The following is a 20,240-nucleotide window of genomic DNA, read 5'->3' as shown; positions in this document are numbered from 1 at the left end:
TTAAAGAAGAATATAAATACAAAACTATGCTACAAAAAAGGGGGGGTTATGCACAGTTCCCTTCTCCAACTTTTTTTCTCACTCCCCCCCCAAAAAAAGACAACAGGGGAAGACAACGGGAGTTGGGGGGACGGGGACTAATCTAATAGCTACACCAAAGAATGTACATAGGAACCTAGGTACCATTAGCCCATCTACTTCAGTATTGTCTGCACTGACTGATAGTGACTCCCCAGAGTTCAAGTGAGGGTCCCTCTCAGTTCTACCTGAAGATGCCAGGATAAGAAAAGAGGATGAAAACAGAGTCCTTGGTTGAATTTTACTCTAATTTGCATTCTCACAGTAAGCCCAACCCCTGCTTGAAGTGACAGAACAGACAAAATCATAAACTGAAGGCATAATGGAATATTTTGTGTTTGATCTACACATCATCCATTTTTAACATTTGTACTGCAGAGACTCTTTGAAAAAGGCATTTTAAAATGCATCAAAATTGGTGATGGGAAAACTTTCCTCTGGTCAGCTTGAAACTGGCTCTTTAAATTACAGTGTTATTCAGAGACCTCAGCGTGGGTGGTACGCATATTCCCCCCCCCCCAAGAGTTCTCTCCAGGCTCAAATGGTTGTCATTAGATATTACTGCTCGCCCAAATAAAGGGAAATAAGCCCTTTAAGAGCTCCACTTGAATGCTCTAAGATCTCAGTTCCCATGACTGTCTGCTATTGCATCCTATCCCAGGGAGTGGGAAGTTGACCTTTCTGTTCAGTACAAGGTAGCAAGTGGTGGCCCCTTGGAGCTCTAATTCTTTCCCTACAGTTCTTGAATTTGAATAGGCTCTCAGCTCCCCTGCCTGAACTTTTATGAAATCCTAGCTCCTACATCTTGTAATACTGCCTTAATGGTTTCAATTATCCCTCAAAATGCCATCTGCTTTTGCCAAAATCTCTGCATAATTATCACAGATTTGGTAGCCATCACAGGGTGGGCTTTAAAATCTCTAGTGAGCAAAGCCAGTGAAAATGCTGGGCCCTGGAAATGTGCATTATCTCGTGTTGTCTGACCAAGCAAGATGAAGCTTAGCCATTTGACTATGCTGAATCTTAGGCAGAACATCTTTTCCTGCTCTCTTTTCCTGCCCATCTCTGATTTCCTGCCCATGCTCTGATGGTGTTTCCTGCTTGGCAGGGGGTTGGACTCGATGGCCCTTGTGGTCTATTCCAACTCTATGATTCTATGATTCTATGATCCCAAATCCCTAATTCCTTGACTTTTTTAGATTATGGTGGTGAGGTCAAACACGTTGTTCCACAAAGGCTGTGTAAATTAAATTATTTAACTAAGATGAGTCAAGAGTCTTCCCTGTGGTTGGTTCCAGATAAGCTCTAGGGATTGCAGAACTCTCATGTTGCAAGCGTTAGAAGCTTTCTTATGCTTGCCTATAGATCCCTGGAATCTTAAAAATAAACGTTTAGAAGCATATATGATCAGCTCTGTACTAGCAATGATTAGTGTCCTTGACTTGGACAATAATTAAATTAAAATCATGTTCTGAGCATGTGCAAAAGCTCATTCTACATCCCAACCCATTGAAGTATTTATGAGGATAACAATGCACAAATGGGATGCTTCTAATTATTACAAGATGGCTAACTTGCAATTAGAAACTTGGGGGGGGTGTTCATTTACATCAGTGGCACACACACCATGCATATATAAAATGAACTTAATCTGATTTATGCAAAAGTTTTAACACCTATTTCCATTCTATAAATACTGGTAATCAATTAGTTTCACTGAACACACATTGGAAAGGTTGAAGGGATCGTCTTATTATATCTACACAGGGGACTACAGATAGTCTTCTAAGCAGAAAATAGTCCCTTCATTGTTGTTCGTATGACACAGGTGTAAAAGCTAAAGTTCTGAAGGCAGCATTCTGTTAATAGGGTCTTTCATCAGTAGGTTCACATACCCCTGAGATCTTTCCAAAGTGTCTCCTTGAAGACATGATGGTTTCTAAGAAAATATTCCCCATTGCATGTATGGAAATACTTTCAACATATGTACGGGAGAAAATCTTGGCCAAAAAAAGTCAGAATTTGTTCCAATATTTAGTCCTACTTTCTCTAAAAATGCAAATCTAAGAGCCAAGCTAGATGTGACATCAGGAAACTTGTGATAAGATTTCCTGTGTTTCCCCCACCCACAAAGGTCAGCGTAACCACAAGCTGCCCAAATTGTTTCCCTGATTCCTTAATTGCTACCCAATCTGTTATTTTCCCCAAGGAAAAAAATGTAGGCATAAAGCAGAACGAATAGCTATAAGGGCAGGTAATCCAGATCAGGAAGCTGGGGAAAGGGCTAACTATTCGTTCCTGAACATTCCAACCCCAGTCTGACTTATGGTGCTCGGCAGCTGCTTTCACCTTGTAGGGGAAAAGTAAATCTCCTAACCATAATAGCGCTATTAGCTATTTCCCCCTTTTAAAACATATGAAATAATATATATTAAAGAGGAAAGTTCTACTGTGATTAAACCAATTTCTTATTTGAAGGACTAATTACCATGTGCTATAGGAGGGCAATGGCGAAGTTCAAATGATTGGATCCCTGTGGATAAAGATTTCACTCAGACTGTTATGATTGTGATTAGACTTAAGTCTTGGAGAAGCATTAGTCATGGGCTATATCAACAAGGTCATTAGGTCCCCTAGGGTATCATCTACATAATTCTGACAAGAAAATTAGTTTTATTAAGCATTCAGATTGCCTTATGGATCAATTTTCAAACTACATAAGCATGGAAATATAAATAAAACCAGAACCTGACTATTAAAGTATCCAAACTTTCAGTTTCTAGGTATTTTCTAGGTTATCTAGTTAAATAAAGTTATAGTTAGACATTTTAGACATACAGTGGTACCTCGGGTTACATACGCTTCAGGTTACAGACTCCGCTAACCCAGAAATATTACCTCAGGTTAAGAACTTTGCTTCAGGGTGAGAACAGAAATCGCACGGCGGCGACACAGCAGCAGCGGGAGGCCCCATTCGCTAAAGTGGTTTCAGATAATATTCCCAAAAACAAAACTAGGCTATTTATGTATGCAACGTCAGCAGCAAGGGTTATAGTGGCAAAACACTGGAAAGATAAAAATACACCCACTAAAGAGGAGTGGGTAGTCAAACTGTGCAAGTACTTGGAGCTCGCAAAGCTGACAGATGCAATAAGGGGTAAACCTAAAAAATTGGTGAAAGAAGAATGGGAATGTTTAAATAATTATTTAGGGGACAAGGGTTCAGCAAGAAAGATCTGGCTATGTTTAGAATGATGCTGCATAGAGAAATGTTCCCTGATACCAAGATGAGGGATTCCTTTGGAATGCAGATAGAGATAATTGATAAGAATAATGATCTGTTGTGAGCTTGACGGAAGTGTGCAATAGATGAGCCTTCCTGCTTTGGCTCATCTTCCTTTTTCTTTTTTTCTTTTTTCTTTTCTTTTATCTTTTCCATAGTTGCTTATGTTCTGTGTCATGTACTTTGATATTTTTTGTAGTTTTTAAAGTTTTTTTTCATTACTATTAAGGAATTTTCCTTTGTAATTTTGGTTGTCTATATTTATATGTACCTGTTTAAAGCAAAATAAAAGTTTTTTTAAAAATTAAAAAATTAAAAATAAAACAAAACCAGAACCTGACTATTAAAGTATCCAAACTTTTAGTTTCTAGGTATTTTCTAGGTTATCTAGTTCAATAAAGTTATAGTTAGACATTTTAGACATACAGTGGTACCTTGGGTTACATACGCTTCAGGTTACAGACTCCGCTAACCCAGAAATATTACCCCGGGTTAAGAACTTTGCTTCAGGGTGAGAACAGAAAACGCGCGGCGGCGGCACGGCAGCAGCGGGAGGCCCCATTAGCTAAAGTGGTGCTTTAGTTTAAGAACAGTTTCAGGTTAAGAACGGACCTCTGGAACGAATTAAGTATGTAACCAGAGGTACCACTATATACAGGTTTTTTTATTTTAAAAAAATACACCCCCCTCACAACCTTTCCTTTTTCAGACACTCGCATAAATCATTCAACCTTCAATAAGGAAGATACAATCACCACAAAATCTACCTCTGCATAAAAACAAATAGCTAACACCCAAGATAATGTGGGCAATGAGTGTAGCCAATAACACCATTTCACCAATAAAGCAAAACAAAACATACTGGCAGCAGTACAATCAACCTCATCTCCTGCACACCCACACCAAACAGGATACTGCTGTTTATGTTTTCCCATTCTGAGAGCTGAAGAGCTTGGGAGAGTTTCTATCACATTCCCTGAGTTCTCGGGGGGGGGGGGGACCCAAATATACCATACTTTATACTGTGTATATTTTATTGAATGCAGTCTCAGACACTGCTTCCTAGAAACAGAGGAACAAACACCAATTAATCAGTTTATTTCTATAGAATTGCTTTTGACATTGACATTTAACTTGTGGAAAACATCCTACTCAAATGGTATTAATAGGAAGCTACCTTATACTTGAGTCATACTACCAACTCTAGCTAGCTCAGTATTGTCTTCACTAACTGGAAGTGGGTATCCATGATTTTATACAGCAATCTTTCCCTGCCCCATCTAGACATAACAAGGATTGAACATAGAACAGCATGAAGACAAAGCATATGCACTATCATTGCCTGAGTCCACCCTCTCAATGAACAGCTACAAGCATTTGTAGCTGTTTTCCCCACATGTAAATGGTGTCATGATCTTGTCTGAGTTGGTAACACTGATGCTATGCTGCTCACACAAGTAGACCCGTCACAGAATGTTCCTAATAATAATTCCCTCTTTCTAATTCAAGTCTTTGCTTGCTCTTAAACATGTAGACAAAACCACACAACCCTTACACATAAGGGAGTTATTGGCACACTTGGGGTAGCTGTGAGGTTTGCAGTGGTTGATCACCCGCCCTCCAAGGTAATTTGTTTCAGGCTAAGAGGCTACTGCAACACAAAAAGTTGAATGCTAAGCAACTGGTGATAGGACAATAAATATTTCCCACAAGAATTGCCAATCAGGGCAACTTGTCTGGAGTCCATTCCACACCTGAGTATCCCACATGCAGTATATGAATGTTGATAAGGTTACAGGTAGGACAATGCCAGACAGAAGAAAGCTTTTGTCTCATTGGGCTTACTGATTGTGGTTAGATGCTTGTGTCGGCAAAAAAGAAAATCAATCAGATTCATGCACCCAGAGTTCTTGTACCTCTCAGCTGCAGGATATATTTTCTCTTCTGAGTGAGAAAACCCAGTGGAAATCCAAGTTTTTGTGCTTGCAAGTGACAGTTCCTCCTCCCACCTATATGCAAAGGAAATGGTGTCTGGGACAATGCCTGAACATGGAGGCTTGTAACTGAGAAGAGTTTCATTCCAATGGTATTTTATATATTTTTATATCAAACCTTGAGAATAACAACCATCAGAGCATAGTACTTAAAATGAAGTCATTTTATACCATTATTTTTTATTGTGTAGAGTTGAATTCTATTCTCATATCTCTATAACCTTGCTTAATGATCCTGGGGTTAAAGTTTTGTCCTTTCTTTTTCTCTCATCTGAATAGTGGAAGTCCAATTTACACTATGCTAAGTTTATTAATGTCATCCTAATCATTTTGAGATATATGGAAGGAGTAGGCTGCAACTGGCATCTTTGTAGGCAATTAAAAAAGGCAGTAAGGTCAAAACAAATAGTATCTATGCCAGAATGAATGGATTTTAGTACCAATTAAGAATTTCTCAAATAAATATCAGCACACAAGTGCAAAACTAAAGGAAATCAGAAAAACATAACAAAGAAAGGTTTGCTTTTGCCCATTTTGTATTTGTCAAGAAGTGAAACCCGTTCCTTATCACTGCCTAATTACTACAGGCCCATTATGTAATGGCTTTCTTATACATTTGAAGAGCACCAGAGCAAGTGGTATTAATGATAGCTGGCAACAAGATGGAAATGTAACATGAAAGGCTACTCTCTGTCTTCAAGCAGAAAGATGAACACTATAGCTAAAACATTCTTTATTCACACTTCACACTACTGCCTAAAAGAGAGGAAAAAGGGGTAATGAAAATAGCAGTAGGTTGATGCACACTGCATCCATTAGAGGCCATAAAAAGAAAACATTTCTTTGCTACTCCAAGAGCTTGATAATAAAAACATCCTTTCACCAATACCAATCCAACTTAGTGTTTCTTTATTAGCTCCTTTTGTTCCACTTTCCGAATACGAATGTCAGGGACTGGAAGGACTCTGGCCAGTGTCTAACAGAGGCAAGAGGCCAGGGGATTGACCTAGGAGAGAAGGCCAATGATTTATATGGTTTGGTGCCACCCATAAGGCAGAAGCGGGGGGGGGGGGGTGTAATGGTCAGAGCCATCTGAGTCAGAGATGAGTCAGGAAGTGTCAGAGATGTCAGTGTCAGGAAGTGTCATCTGAGTCAGAGATGAGTGCAGGAAGTGTCAAGAGGAAAAGGCTGTACAGGTGAGGGACACACCAGTTGAATCCCTTCCCTTCCCTACCCCACTGAATCCTAGAACCAGGAGGGGCGATGGCTTCCATGTAGGAGAAGCCTCAGGCTGCACACGCACACCCTGTCAAATGATGGTACATAAGCTGGTTAGGAGGCAACTGCTCCTCAGGGCACAGACCTGAGGACAGCTGCCTAGAGGCTAGAAGTGTGTGTACATGTGTATGTGGGACACCGTGGGAGTTATGTGTTTGTGTGTTTGTCAATACAGAATTAACCCCTTGGCTGGGGGTGCCTAGGAAAAATGATAGAACAGACTTGAGAGAAGGAATGCTTCCTCACCCCTTCCCAGCTTTCCTTCTGTTTGTGTGTGTGCATGTGCCAGAACATACAAGCAATTATTAAAACCACAGTTTTCCAAGCAAGTTTAAAATCACAAGCAGGACAATTTACCTGCTTTCCAAGAATTAGAGAGCAACATAAAAGACATTCCTCTAATTTTGTATTTTTAAAATATCTGACTTAATATAGCTGCATTTTAAAATAAAAAGGATGGTATTCAAAAGGATGGTATTCAACTAAACTTTACTCAGAGTAAACCCACAGAAATTAATGGACCAAACTTAGTTATATTCCAAAGAAAGAAAGAAAGAAAGAAAGAAAGAAAGAAAGAAAGAAAGAAAGCTCAGAGTCTAGGGCATCTGCCCAGGGCACCACTCCAGACTTCCTTATTCATACATATGGGTTCAAGGCCCTGTACTCTTGACCTGCTATACCTGCCTTATACCAAGTTAGACCACTGGGTCCATCTTGCCTAATACTGTCTCTCCACAGTTTCAGGTACAGATTTATATCAGACCCTTTACATTGCCTAACGGTAAATGTAAAAGACCCCTGACAGTTAAGTCCAGCTGCAAACGACTCTGGGATTGCAGCACTCATCTTGCTTTACTGGCCGAGGGAGCCGACGTTTGTCCGCAGACAGTTTTTCTGGGTCATGTGGCCAGCATGACTAAGCTGCTTCTGGCAAAACCAGAGCAGCGCACAGAAACGCCGTTTACCTTCCCACCGGAGCGGTACCTATTTATCTACTTGCACTTTGACGTGCTTTCGAACTGCTAGGTTGGCAGGAGCTGGGATCGAGCAATGGGAGCTCACCCCGTCGCGGGGATTCAAACTGCCGACCTTCCGATCGGCAAGCCCTAGGCTCAGTGGTTTAGACCACAGCGCTACCCGCATCCCCCCGTACATTGCCTATTCATACCCAAACAAGAGGAAGCTTTGCTCTAGAATTTTATAATTTCCTTCTGGGACTATTAACCCAGGAGGTATATTTGCAGTTTATATAGGCCCTTGGCAGAGGTCTAACTTTTCATATCACCACTATAGATTACTTCAATCAAATTAGGTTTTCAGTAATATTTCATTTTTTCAAACTACTTCCAATTGTTAAAAAAAAAAATTTCTAAGAAGACTCCCCCCTTAATTTAGAACAATCTGCCAGCTCAACAAATGGCTTTACTGAAAACCAATTTATACAACATATTGATTAACTATGAAATAACAGAGTAACTATAATGTCAGAAAAGTTTTAAATACAGTCCAGTTCACTGAATCACATTTTTACACAGGAACAGTTAAAAACAACAAAACCAAGCCAAATGGCAGACTCTTTTTTAAAAAATAAGAGAGTATGTTTTCTGTCTTTATTTAAAGAGAAACAGCTATTAGGAAATTTGTTGTTGAGCCAGTATTTCATTGGGAATCAAAAAAATAATAAATAAATTACATACCACTATGCACTAGAGCACACAAGCAGTGAAAACTTTATAACAGGCTTCATTTACCTCTGATCCCATCGATCTACATCATCCACATTCAGCATAAATGCCCATAGAAAAAGAAACTACAGTTTTCCATGGCTAAGCCATGTCAGCACTTATACAAAATAGTCTGTGTTTTAAAGTATTTCTGATTGTTTATTGATTTTATAATACAATTTGCATGGAAGTCCCAATACTGTTGTTTTTGACGTTAGTTGAAAACTTTCCCTTTTTTCTAATTCATGAATGAGTTCATTTTATTTTGTAGTTTTTAATTCTTGTTGGTTTCATGTTTTTAGCATTGTTTTCGTATTTGTATTGCATTTCATGTTCTATTTTTGCACACCACTTTGGTATTGTTTTAATGTAGAACAGTTTATAAATTCTGAAATAAATAAAGTGCATATTGTTTTCTTCTTTTTTGTTGTAGTTATATTGAGCATCCTACAATGTATTTGATGCATAGACCAGTACAAACAAAACATAAACCCTCAACTGATGTTCAGTCTGAAAATGGGGGCGGGAGACAGTAGGGAGAAGAATTCCAAAGTTAAGAACTACATTATTCATACTAGGAAGCATATTCAATTAAGTGTTTAACTGTTTCCTAATTTTTCTGGTTGTGATTTTAACGAAACTTTGCTAATCTTATGTTCTTATTCAAAGCTTATTGAAAGTTGGAACAGGAAAATACTGTGGTTCTTCCCCAGCAATGACTCCCAGTATGAGCTTACAAGCCGTAGAACTACAATAACTGAAAACATTGTAATGGAAACTGTTAATACATTCAGAATGAACAAGCGCTGAAAGTCAAGTAAAGTACATGGACATATGAATCATCCCTTAATGACTGACCTAAACAATAATCTGACAACTCTCTTGTGGGAAGACACAAACACCATGCTGCCCTGGCACTTCATGCATAGCACTCAAAAGAATTACGGCCCATTTAAGCAGCGAACAGCGAGGGTAGTCCACATGTTGCCCTCCAGATGTTGCTTGATGCCAACATCTATCAGCACCCACCAGCATGGCCAATCATCAGGGATGATTAGATCTGTAGTCCCAGAAACGTCTGGAGATTACCATGCCAGCTACCCCGGAGTACACCCACAGGGACATAACTGTTACTGTTTTTCTGTTGCATGTTCCACTGACTAGGAAAGCACCATATCCCCCAACAATTACAAACTGGTTATGACACTAAACAAGCTTGATACAGATTGTTAGAATGCCAGTTAAAGCACACAGATACCACGATTTCTAGCCATTCCTTCAGAAAGTTCTTCCTCCACATTCTGATGTTGCCACATGAGCTTTTTACAAGAGATGAATGTTTGCAATAAGTGGAATGGGGGACCCATGTTCATCAAGCAAAAGGGGCACTTTAAAGAAGCCTGGGACCTTTGCTCAGCTGAAAACATCTTAGAATTTGGAATTGTTAACAACACTTTTATAGTCTTGATGACCTATAATGACCCCTGTTTCTCTTCCAGTTTCATTTACTGTTCAGCAGCTTGGCTGGATGCAGTCATTCATTCATTTATACATTTATACATTTGTATCATGCACTTTCAACTCTCATGTGTCCTTATGGCACAACTTTTAGTGTCCTAATTTATGACAAATACCCAGGGAGCAGAGATTATGTACAGAATGCAGATAATAAAAATGCAAACAATCACATTGATTATTCAAAATTCCTTTGAAATAAACCCGAAAGTGTTTCTTGCTTGATAAATTGCCAAGTAAAGGGGATATGACAGGGCCTTGGCTGTTCATTTTAATTGTTTGAGATTTAACAGTGCCATTAACAAGCAAGACACACATTTTTCAAGAAAGAAAAATTACTCCAGTTGAATTAAGTATCTCTTTATTGCCGCTGGACTTGACATGGCTTGGCTTAATTTCTAGAAGAACTTCCATGGCATTAAATGGGTGTGCAAAGGAAGAGATGGGCAGCGTATAAACTAATTTGGTGTTTCTGTATAATGAGAAAGGGATTTATTTATTTTTGCAATTGATAATATCTAGGAAAGTTAGAATCATTGTGCATTATCCTTCCTGCCAGTTAAGCAATAACTGGCTTAACACTGGCTATCCTTTGCTCTGTCATGCCGAATCTGGTTAATCAATGATAAACATTGGTTTTTGCCAGTCATCATCACAAAATGCACACATGCTCTTTCTGATATGAAAATTCAACTGAATGAGAAGTAAATCAGATTTTGTTATTTCATAAAAAAGTATAGCATTTTGTTATCCACTGTTCAAACTCTACAACAGAGACTGAAGGAAGAATCAATTAGGTGCTGTTTAGCCACATATTCTGGGACAAGAATGTGTGCACCCAAATATACAGTGCAGGCTTGGAGAGAAGAGAAAATTTCTCTTTTTTTCTTTTATAGGAAATTAACTAGAATTCAGGTTTCATTAGAAAATCTATCTATTCTATTTTTTATATTATATTAATTCATGTTGAGACTCTGCACTTTAACGAACATGTTAATGAATACAAAAGATAAAGCAAACTAATTACAAAATGTAATTTTTTGCTTAAAAAACACCTCTTCTGTTTTAGATTAACTGCTGCTTATTGTTTGTCTAAATCTGACAAACTGTGTTAAGTTTAGCTATGGCTCTTTTGAAACAAGCAAACATGATGGCCTTCCTTTGCTGGGGCATCACTTCAACTGGTATTTTAAAGAGGGCCAGGTTCCTTTATTATGCATTTAGATATGATGTTTGTAGTCTGTGTAGAATCTGAAGATCATCCAAAGCAGCACACAAGAGGATTCAGGGGGATGGATGGATGGATGGATGGATGGATGGATGGATGTGCAAGCCCAAGCCTCACTGTATCTTGCTCCTGTCATGATAAACCATAGTCTATCATGATGTCCTGACCAGCTCATTATAACAAGCTGATGAGCATTTCCTAGTATTGTTGACATTAAGAAAAAAGAAATTTTAAGGACAAATGTTTGTCTATGAAATAATAAAGGTAATTGAAATGCACAAAATAGCTGAAAGGAAAATATGCACAAACATCAGCTATGTTAATGTAACTTGCACTGGGGGAGAGAGGGAAAGATTGACTTAAGGTCACTGACTAGATGAGGAGAAAAGGCAGAACATGAAATGCAGTTTTACAATGTCAAACACAAAGGCAAGTCTAATCACAGATTTCAGAAGGAAAATTCAGAGGATTGTTTTACCATGTTTGGCAAAGCAGTTTACAAAAGGAAAAATAAGCCCCACATATGGAGAGCAAACCTGTGTTATTAAACAGAGACTTTGTAAAACCCCTATAAAGCACAGAAACCAAAGTTATTTTTGGCTAGTCCTATTAGTGGCAATGGGAGAAAAAGAAAAACAGATTTCTTGAAATAATCTTTAATGTCTATTAACATAATGGAGACAGAAAAAAAGCATGTCTTTGTTTTCAAAATTGTTGTTGTGCACAATGGTGAACAAATTATCACCCACTATATTACTATATTATTTTACTATATTATTTATCCAGTTTCTGCATCACTTCACTCCTTAAAGAATGGATTCACAACATGGCCTCTTTACTTTTGCCTGAATGACAATAGAAAGCAGTAAATTCAAAGAGGTGAGGCTGCCCGTCTCTAGATCATGCATTGCTCTCTCTTTTCCTCATCTAACTGGAGTAAAAAATTTCCTAGCTGTGCATATAGACCACATTTTTTAAGGCATCATTTGTCAGTTTTGGTTTTATCTTAGCCCATCTCTACAATCAAGCAATAGGAAATAGGAGAAGAACAAGAAGTAAATTGTTAAGTAAATTGAGAACAGGAAATGGTTTTGTCCATTAACTCTGAATGTTTAATAAAGCACTAACCCTCAAATAGCAGCTCACATTGTTTTGTGAGTGTCTTTTCAAAATGTCTGACAGTATTGTCAGTATTGCATTTGGATAGGGCAGGCTTCCTCAAACTTGGCCCTCCCGATGTTCTGAGACTATAATTCCCATCATCCCTGACCACTGGTCCTGCTAGCTAGGCATTATGGGAGTTGTAGGCCAAAAACATCTGGAGGGCCAAGGCTGAGGAAGCCTGGGATAGGATGAACGTTTTGATGTGTTGAAGCAATGTATTATAGACACCCAGAAGCTTAAATCACAGAGCTTGCAATAACTATATGGCAGGCCAAGCTATAGGATTCATGGGGTCAGACTGGGGGAGTGTGCAGTCCATGCAATGGATGAACTCAGGAAATACTATACAGTACAGTCTAACCTCTTTTTGCCACTTCCTGTACTTTTGAGATTTGTGCTGAGCCATGTAACTGTGAAGATGTACCATGAGAATGCATAAAAAACAATTTGATAAGAAAGTCACAGGACAATGTAGAATCAACATAAGAAATTCAACATAGCACTTTCTGGCACCTTAAGCTCTGAGTGTTCTGTTGAGAAATGTGGAATATAGATAAAGATAAATAAATAAATATCCAATCTCTTCCTTCTGCATAAAATGCACTTCACATCTTCCCAGTTTCCTACTTACTTTCTAACTCATCCAAATCCCCCTCTTTCCCACTGATCCTGCCATCTCTTTCACATCCTTTGGGACTCAATCAAAACATGGGACCACTCTGACTGAGCATGGTTTGCACACACTCCCAAACCAAACCATTTTCAGCAATTTATTTGCAAAAATGTTTGTGCTTTCTGCAGAGTGTGTGCACAGAAACATTTCCCCTTTCTTAAAGCAACTGGGGATACCTTTTTATAGTAAGCCACAATGAAACTGTAACAATCCTGGCTGACAGATGCTCTATAGCAAACGGCAATTACAAATGGGGCACAGGAGCAGAGAAAGACACGGAGAACCACCTTAAATAAAAATGATGTAAGCTTCTGGGGACATTTTGTGCCCTCAGATGTGCTACTTTTTGCACCAAATATCCACAGTAAAACATTTAGCATGGTCCTACACCTCACTTGCTCTAATTGGCCTGCCTTTACCATTCTTCAATCCCTCTAGATGCCACTTGCTTTTATTTCAAATCACTTTCCCTTTCTCTCTCTCTTGCCTTTTTTGCAGAATAACACTTACCCTACTATTAGGTCAAGTGAGGTGATAACTTCAGGCAGCAAATGCAGAAGAGCTGTGCCTGCAGCTCCTTTGCTGCTCCTTCTAGTATTCCAGTATTCCGACATGTTTTGTTCATGTGTAAGCTGTACAAGTGAGCAGCATGCTTGAATAGGGCTAGGGACTTCACATGATCAACCTGAATCATGTTAAAATGTTCAGAAATGTTTTAACTCCCACATGGAGGCTGCGTTTTGCTTAAACATTATTTGTTTTAATGTCTAAACCTGAGCCTGTCCAAAGAAGATACGGTAATTGTTTCCGACAATGAGAACCAGGATCTGAAACCACAGTTCGACAGATCATTGACAGCCCACACACTGAGTGCTGTGGGGATAGGCATGAACTCATGAATGCTGAGCAGATGGGAAACAAAAGTAGACAAGACCTATAAATCAAGGTTTGCTTGTTGTATATCTCAGAGCTCAAACCACAGCACGGCTTCTTAGCTACGGTTAGCATAAGACACAGTTGGAGTGTCACAAGGCAGAAGCAGTGTTCAGCATCATTCATAGGGCGTTTGTCATGTTCAGGCAATTGTGTCATTGGTGTCAAAGGATACTGTGCACTAGCAGTTGAGCTCAGAAATCCAATAGTATTAAGCAATATGCCTTGTTAATTTAGGCAGCCCTTATATGACAAATCACAGTACAGTAATTAAAAACATTATTTAACATTATTACTCTTAACTCTTAATTTTCTTTCTTTCTTTTTAAACTAGAAATGAAAAACCAGTCACTTCTGAAAGGAATGCATTCATGTCTTGAAAGGGATAAGAATATTTTTCTCCCTCTAGACTCTGCAGCCTCTTCCAGTTTAAAATAATTTGCTTTATACAGCCTCTCTGATTTTTAAAAAGTCTCTCCTCATAGGGCACAGTATTCACTGCACACTGTGAACAGTTATAGAGGGAGGGGTGGGAGGAGCAATGTTCTGCCCTGCAGCTATGACTTTGTAATCAATACAATTCTTGACAGGAATATAAATCTAACTTACACAGTGAACAGCTAAAGTTTGAAATTTTCATGAAAATCCTTACTTTAGTAATCACAGATTTATAGGCTTGCTGCTGAGATTGCACAATGTCCTGCCCAACAACTGGGAAACAATTTATATTCTTAGCTACAGTTTACCAGTATTTGAGCATGTATTGTATATAGTTCATGGTCCAAACAGCAATAGTGCAGAACATAACAAATATAATATTAACTAATATTGAAAATGACTGTTAGTGCCTTCATAATTTTGAACATCATTTTGTATGTGATATGCCTTTAGAAAAAACACACACACATTAATATTCTTATTTGAATTATCAACACATTACATACGTAGTTTAATCTATTGATTACCCTGCTTTTAACAAATTAAGGTTGCAATCATATGTGCACTTGCTTAGAAGCATTCTTGACTGTGATAGTACAGATGGATATTGGGGCAGTATGGGGGGAAGAGAGAGGAAGAGAGGAACAGCACAAAGAAAGGATCAAGCTCTGTAACAAACACTAAACCTTACCACCGTATTTCCTAAGTAGTGTTAATTAAAATTCTAATTAAAAAAAAATAGTTGCAGTGCTGCTATTAAAAAAAACAAGTCATTTTTTTCTGAACAGAGAACAGTAATGCAGTTCTCCTGATTCATTTTATACAAGTATGTCTTGCACAGATGAAAAGTTTGCTTCTAACAGCTGTATGGGACAAATTAAGTAGGATGAGCTCTTCCAACTTGGACATGATGGCTGTAGCTGCAGAACAGGACTGTTGGGACTTTAGCACTTAAGTTCAGAAGGGCTAAGCCTATTACAAGGTGAGCCAAACTCCCCTCTGGTTGTAGGCTTGACCTACAACCAGCTGTCCTTGGCCCTTGCCCATAAAAAATGTACCAAGCAGCTTCTTACTGATATGTCCACATTAGATATTTGGCACTGCCCTTGTAACATTCCAGACACAAAAGCCTACATGAGATGTGTTTTGTATCAGTCCTGATGACCCTACTAAAATGTTACGATTCATAAAACTACTTCGTCTCTTGATGGTGCTGTACATCTAAGGAACACCTTGACCCAAGAGTAATTTAGTACTGGAGGTGTACTATTATACAGCTTCATTAAAGTGTAACCCCAAAATTTTTGATCCCCCTCCAAAATGATGCCAAAGTTTGGTGCTCATTTTGTGCTGTGAACCCTGTATTTTGTACCACCACCCCAAACTGAGTACCGTAATTAACACAGCAAGCCAGGGTTACATGTACCCTCATGTAAACTGGCTACATATGCATTCCCGTCATGACAAAGAGGTAACATTTCTTGATACCCCCAAAACCTTTAATATTCTAATGAAGCCATTGCATTATGAGACATCATCACCACCAGACAATGAGCAGCAGGAGAGTTCAGCTGGGTTGCTCTGTGCACATTTCCCCACACACATCATGTCCTAGCTACTGCAAGCAGTCTTAAGCACGTATAGGCTCCAAAAAAAACTGATGAAGAAAAGGGGCTGAGAAAACCATATGGTTCCTAATTACAAATCCCAATTGTAGCAACAGTTAAAGGTAAAGGTAAATGGACTCCTGACCATTAAGTCCAGTCGTGACCGACTCTGGGGTTGCGGCTCTCATCTCGCTTTATTGGCCGAGGGAGCCGGCGTACAGCTTCCGGGTCATGTGGCCAGCACCGAAACACCGTTTACCTTCCTGCTGGAGCGGTACCTATTTATCTACTTGCACTTTGACGTGCTTTTGAACTGCTAGGTTGGCAGGAGCAGGGACCGCGCAACGGGAGCTCACCCCGTCGCAGGGATTTGAACTGCCGACTTTCTGATCAACAAGTCCTAGGCTCTGTGGTTTAACCCACAGCGTCACCCATGTCCCTTGTAGCAACAGTTAGCTTCTCATAAATTGTTAATAAATAGCAGATAGAACTTTTTCTATTGATAAGGAACACAGGAATTATGTATTTAAATAAGTCTTTGAAGAAGTCCCAATGTAATACAGAAGTTTCAAAGACCATTAGTTACATCTCTCTTGCTTAATGAAGTAACAAAAATATGAGATTCAGTGCAAAGTGTTGTGCATTATTGGATTTATTTGAGCTTTTACAGTATGGCATTAAGAATTAAAGCACTTCAGATATAAGCACCTGGTAACAATGATTTCATTTACTGATTTCATTTACTGGCAAAAGACCAGCAAACTCATTTCAGTATCTTATTATGGGGAGGGGGGGGTTTCTGAAGAATTACCAACCTGTTCCCAAAATAAAATATCTGAATGTTTTATAGAGAATAATTTATACAATGGAACAAATAAAATGCAGTCTACAGCCAACTTTTCCTAGTGGATTATTTTACATATATCTAATACTTGAAATAGCTCATTACTATTTGCAATGTTCTTTTTAAAAAGGGAACATTATTTCTCTAAAAGAAAAACAGTTATCGGAAGGGCTGAAAAAAATAATGAAATCGGTTTATGGATCAACATCCCACCCAAAAATTGCTGACAGGTGGAGTTTAAATATACATTTAAATGGCTGAGAGCTTGATTACTTGTACTCACAGTTGACATTGATCTCCTTTGATCCCTTTAGTTGTGCAGAAACATTTTCCTGTTTGCATGTGACAAATATTTGCATGTCCACTGCATGTGCACGCTATAAAAAACAAAGAGGAAAGTGCTGAAGTCTCTCATTCCAGTGTAGCTTTGTATACAGATTAACATACTTTGATAATTATTTATTAGCTAGAGGTAATGGTAAGACTAATTTTCTGACTAGTAATACATTTCATAAAATTAGAATAAATTCAGTAGCGGAAACTTAGCAAGGAATTCACAGAGATTTGGAACTGCTGTATTTGTCATCTTGCACTGTGCTTTGTGTCATGCTGTTTTAATATTTTCTTGTTGTTGGTGACCAATGGAGAATATTTTCTTGTTGTTGGTGACCAATGGAATGAACTGTACACAGAATTATAGGCATTTAAAAAAACAAAAATTGATATCGGCTATTGTGGATTGTATGAGCCCCAGATATGGAAATATCCCCACAGTGTGGCACTCTGAGTAACCCTCTAGCATTCTCCCCAAACATATAACATTATAAATCTTGTTAACAATCACCAAATTGAAAGAGGGAGCCAATGAAAACAGGTGTACTGTAGGCAGATAGTACTCATACATTTCCCTCTTAAGATGCTCCAGAATACAGCTCCATTCTTTCTTTTTGTATGTGTACATAGTGGAGAGAGAATCTGTGCGATTTGGTAATTTCATAAAAAGTAAGCCACCAAATACTATCCTAGAACACATGTGGAATTTGAAGAAAACAATACATATCAAAGGTTCCCAAACAAATAATTTCTTTTCAACACTTGCATCATTCCAAATATATATCACTAGAAACAAAGCCAAATCACGAAGAACCAATGGAGTCAAAGCACTAACCAAAGGATTGGTGTGGCACATATGCCAATGAGGAGGAAGGAAATGTGCTCAATTGATGTTGAGGACTAGTTTTTATCATTTAGCAATTATGGTTTCAGAACTTATCTAAATTTTGACTTCAATTAACTGTGTAACACCAATTATGAGGTACTTTCCACCATGCAAATTTATTAAGGAACTCAGGGCAATGATATTTGTGACCTATGTCAATGTTGAATATGTTGCTAAATCACTGGCAGAGCCTGCTTGTATGGAAGTGTGCAAGGTTTGACGAGAACAGGTAATGACAGAGAATATATCAGATGAAAAGAACCATCTCCTTGTAATGCAATATTAGTATTATTACTAGATACTAGTGCATTATGCATGATCTGAAAATCCATCAGCAGCATGAGCTTCTCTCTAATAAGGTATGCTTCCTCATATCTGTATATTGAGTTCAAATATCAATCATAAACTAAAAGATTTTTGATGAATGATGATGAGGCCATCTTTCAAAGCATACACTGAATTTCTATATTAGATAAAGCAGAAACACATACTAAGCAAGACTGACCAAATAGAACTTTTTTTTTCATTAGCCATGCATACCCTTCCAGAGTAGTATATCATATTACTCCTCATACAGTTATGACTGCTGAGGCAGACCCTGCACCTTTTCCCCTGATTTGAGGTCAATACTGGGAAACCAAGCCTAAGAACTAGACACACTTGTGGTAGGATGTGTAGTTCTTAGGATTGGCTTAAAATATTGTCCCACCTTCCCAGAAATATTGTCTCTTGGCTATATAACTCAGCCCCAGAACAGATGCAGTGAGCCTTTATTTAATACACTGGGTTAAGAACTTAATTTGTTCTGGAGGTCCGTTCTTAACCTGAAACTGTTCTTAACCTGAGGTCCCACTTTAGCTAATGGGGCCTCCTGCTGCTGCCGCACCGCTGCTGCACGATTTCTGTTCTCATCCTGAGGTAAAGTTCTTAACCCGAGGTAATATTTCTGGGTTAGCAGAGTCTGTAACCTGAAGCGTATGTAACCAAGGTACCACTGTACAGCCAACCCCCTTTTTAAAAAACTGGCACTTTGAAAAAGATTTATTTCACAACAAGAATTGTAAAAAGTGGTCTGTCAGGAGTTGAAAGTCTTTAAAGAATCAGTAAATGATATATACAATATATATTGAGGCTGGATAGCTCAGTCGGTAGAGCATGAGGGCCATAGGTCGAGCCCCATGTTGGGTGAAAGGTTCCTGCATTGCAGGGGGTTGGACTAGATTACCCTTGTGGTCCCCTCCAACTCTACCATTCTATGATTCTATTTTTCTATGAATTCAGTAGAAGCCACAGGCTTTTCAGTAAGATGGTAAAATGGTAAGTGTACAGCTTAGATTTACTTCAGTCATTTAAACTTATCAGAGGTGTCACAGTTTAGGTTTCAACAACTTGCGGGTTCTGAAACAGGCCGGTACTTTCTGCCAGGCCACACTAGTACTAACCTGCCTATTGTTCTTGAGATTCCCAACCTTGAGGCTCCTCTATTAGATTCACGTAGTATACCACACCAGGGGACAAGCACACACTCCCTTTCTAACTGGTTTGGGATTATTCTCTCCCTGAAGATATTTTCCCTTCATTCTGAAATGGGATTTAAGTAGAGTGTTCCCTCACAACTCCACTTCTCCTCTCCCAAAATTCAGCTTCCCAGTTGTTGCATATCTGTATTACTCTTTAAAGACAATAACCACTGTCCTTTAAGCTAACCCCCAGCTCAAAGACTGCCTTCTCTGGCTAAAATTTTCCCTCAGGGCAGATTTTACACAGCTGTTTATTGAGCTGAATTCCAGGAACTGGTTTTTTCCTTTCCCTCTCAAAGTGCTGTCTCCACCCACTTCTGGCTACCTGTACCTACAGCCAATCAGAGTGAAGCTCTAGCTCAGCATACTGAGAGCTATATCTCTCTGGCTGTCAGGCAGCAGAGGAACCATCCCCCACGGCTGGCAAGTTGCCAGGAATGGATAAGACAATGAAAAGTCCCTACCATCTGCTTTTTATTCAATATTGGCAGAGAGAGGCTTGGGAATGCAGCCTCTTCAAATGATGGTGTTGTCCCGAGTAAATCTCCACCCCCTTATCTCCCACTTCCTCATTTGTCAACAGCACCACCCCTTCTACGGTTGCTGCTTAGGGCCGTCTGTCTTCAAGCTCTTTGCTCTCCTACTTTTAAAGCTCACCTGGTTCTTGGAGATGGTGGGTCTGGAATGCTTTCTAGTGATAACGTGTCAGCCGGCAGCTCCAACTCTGTCTCTTCCTCCTCCT

At 38.9% G+C, this 20,240-nt stretch overlaps 1 protein-coding gene across 3 annotated transcripts in view; it reads right to left on the bottom strand.

Moving 5' to 3' along the window:
* ATRNL1 (attractin like 1) overlaps positions 1 to 20,240 on the bottom strand; it is a 503,197-nt gene that overhangs the window by 331,220 nt on the left and 151,737 nt on the right. For all 3 annotated transcript variants that reach the window (XM_081192831.1, XM_081192833.1, XM_081192832.1), the window contains exon 20: positions 17,043 to 17,136. In XM_081192831.1, the coding sequence (XP_081048957.1) occupies positions 17,043 to 17,136 (94 nt within the window). The remainder of the gene's footprint in view (positions 1 to 17,042; positions 17,137 to 20,240) is intronic.

The sequence above is a fragment of the Podarcis bocagei genome (assembly GCF_964188305.1).
Source record: "Podarcis bocagei genome assembly, chromosome: 4".
NCBI classification, from domain to species: Eukaryota; Metazoa; Chordata; class Lepidosauria; order Squamata; family Lacertidae; genus Podarcis; species Podarcis bocagei.
This window is presented reverse-complemented; position numbering and strand designations above follow the sequence as displayed.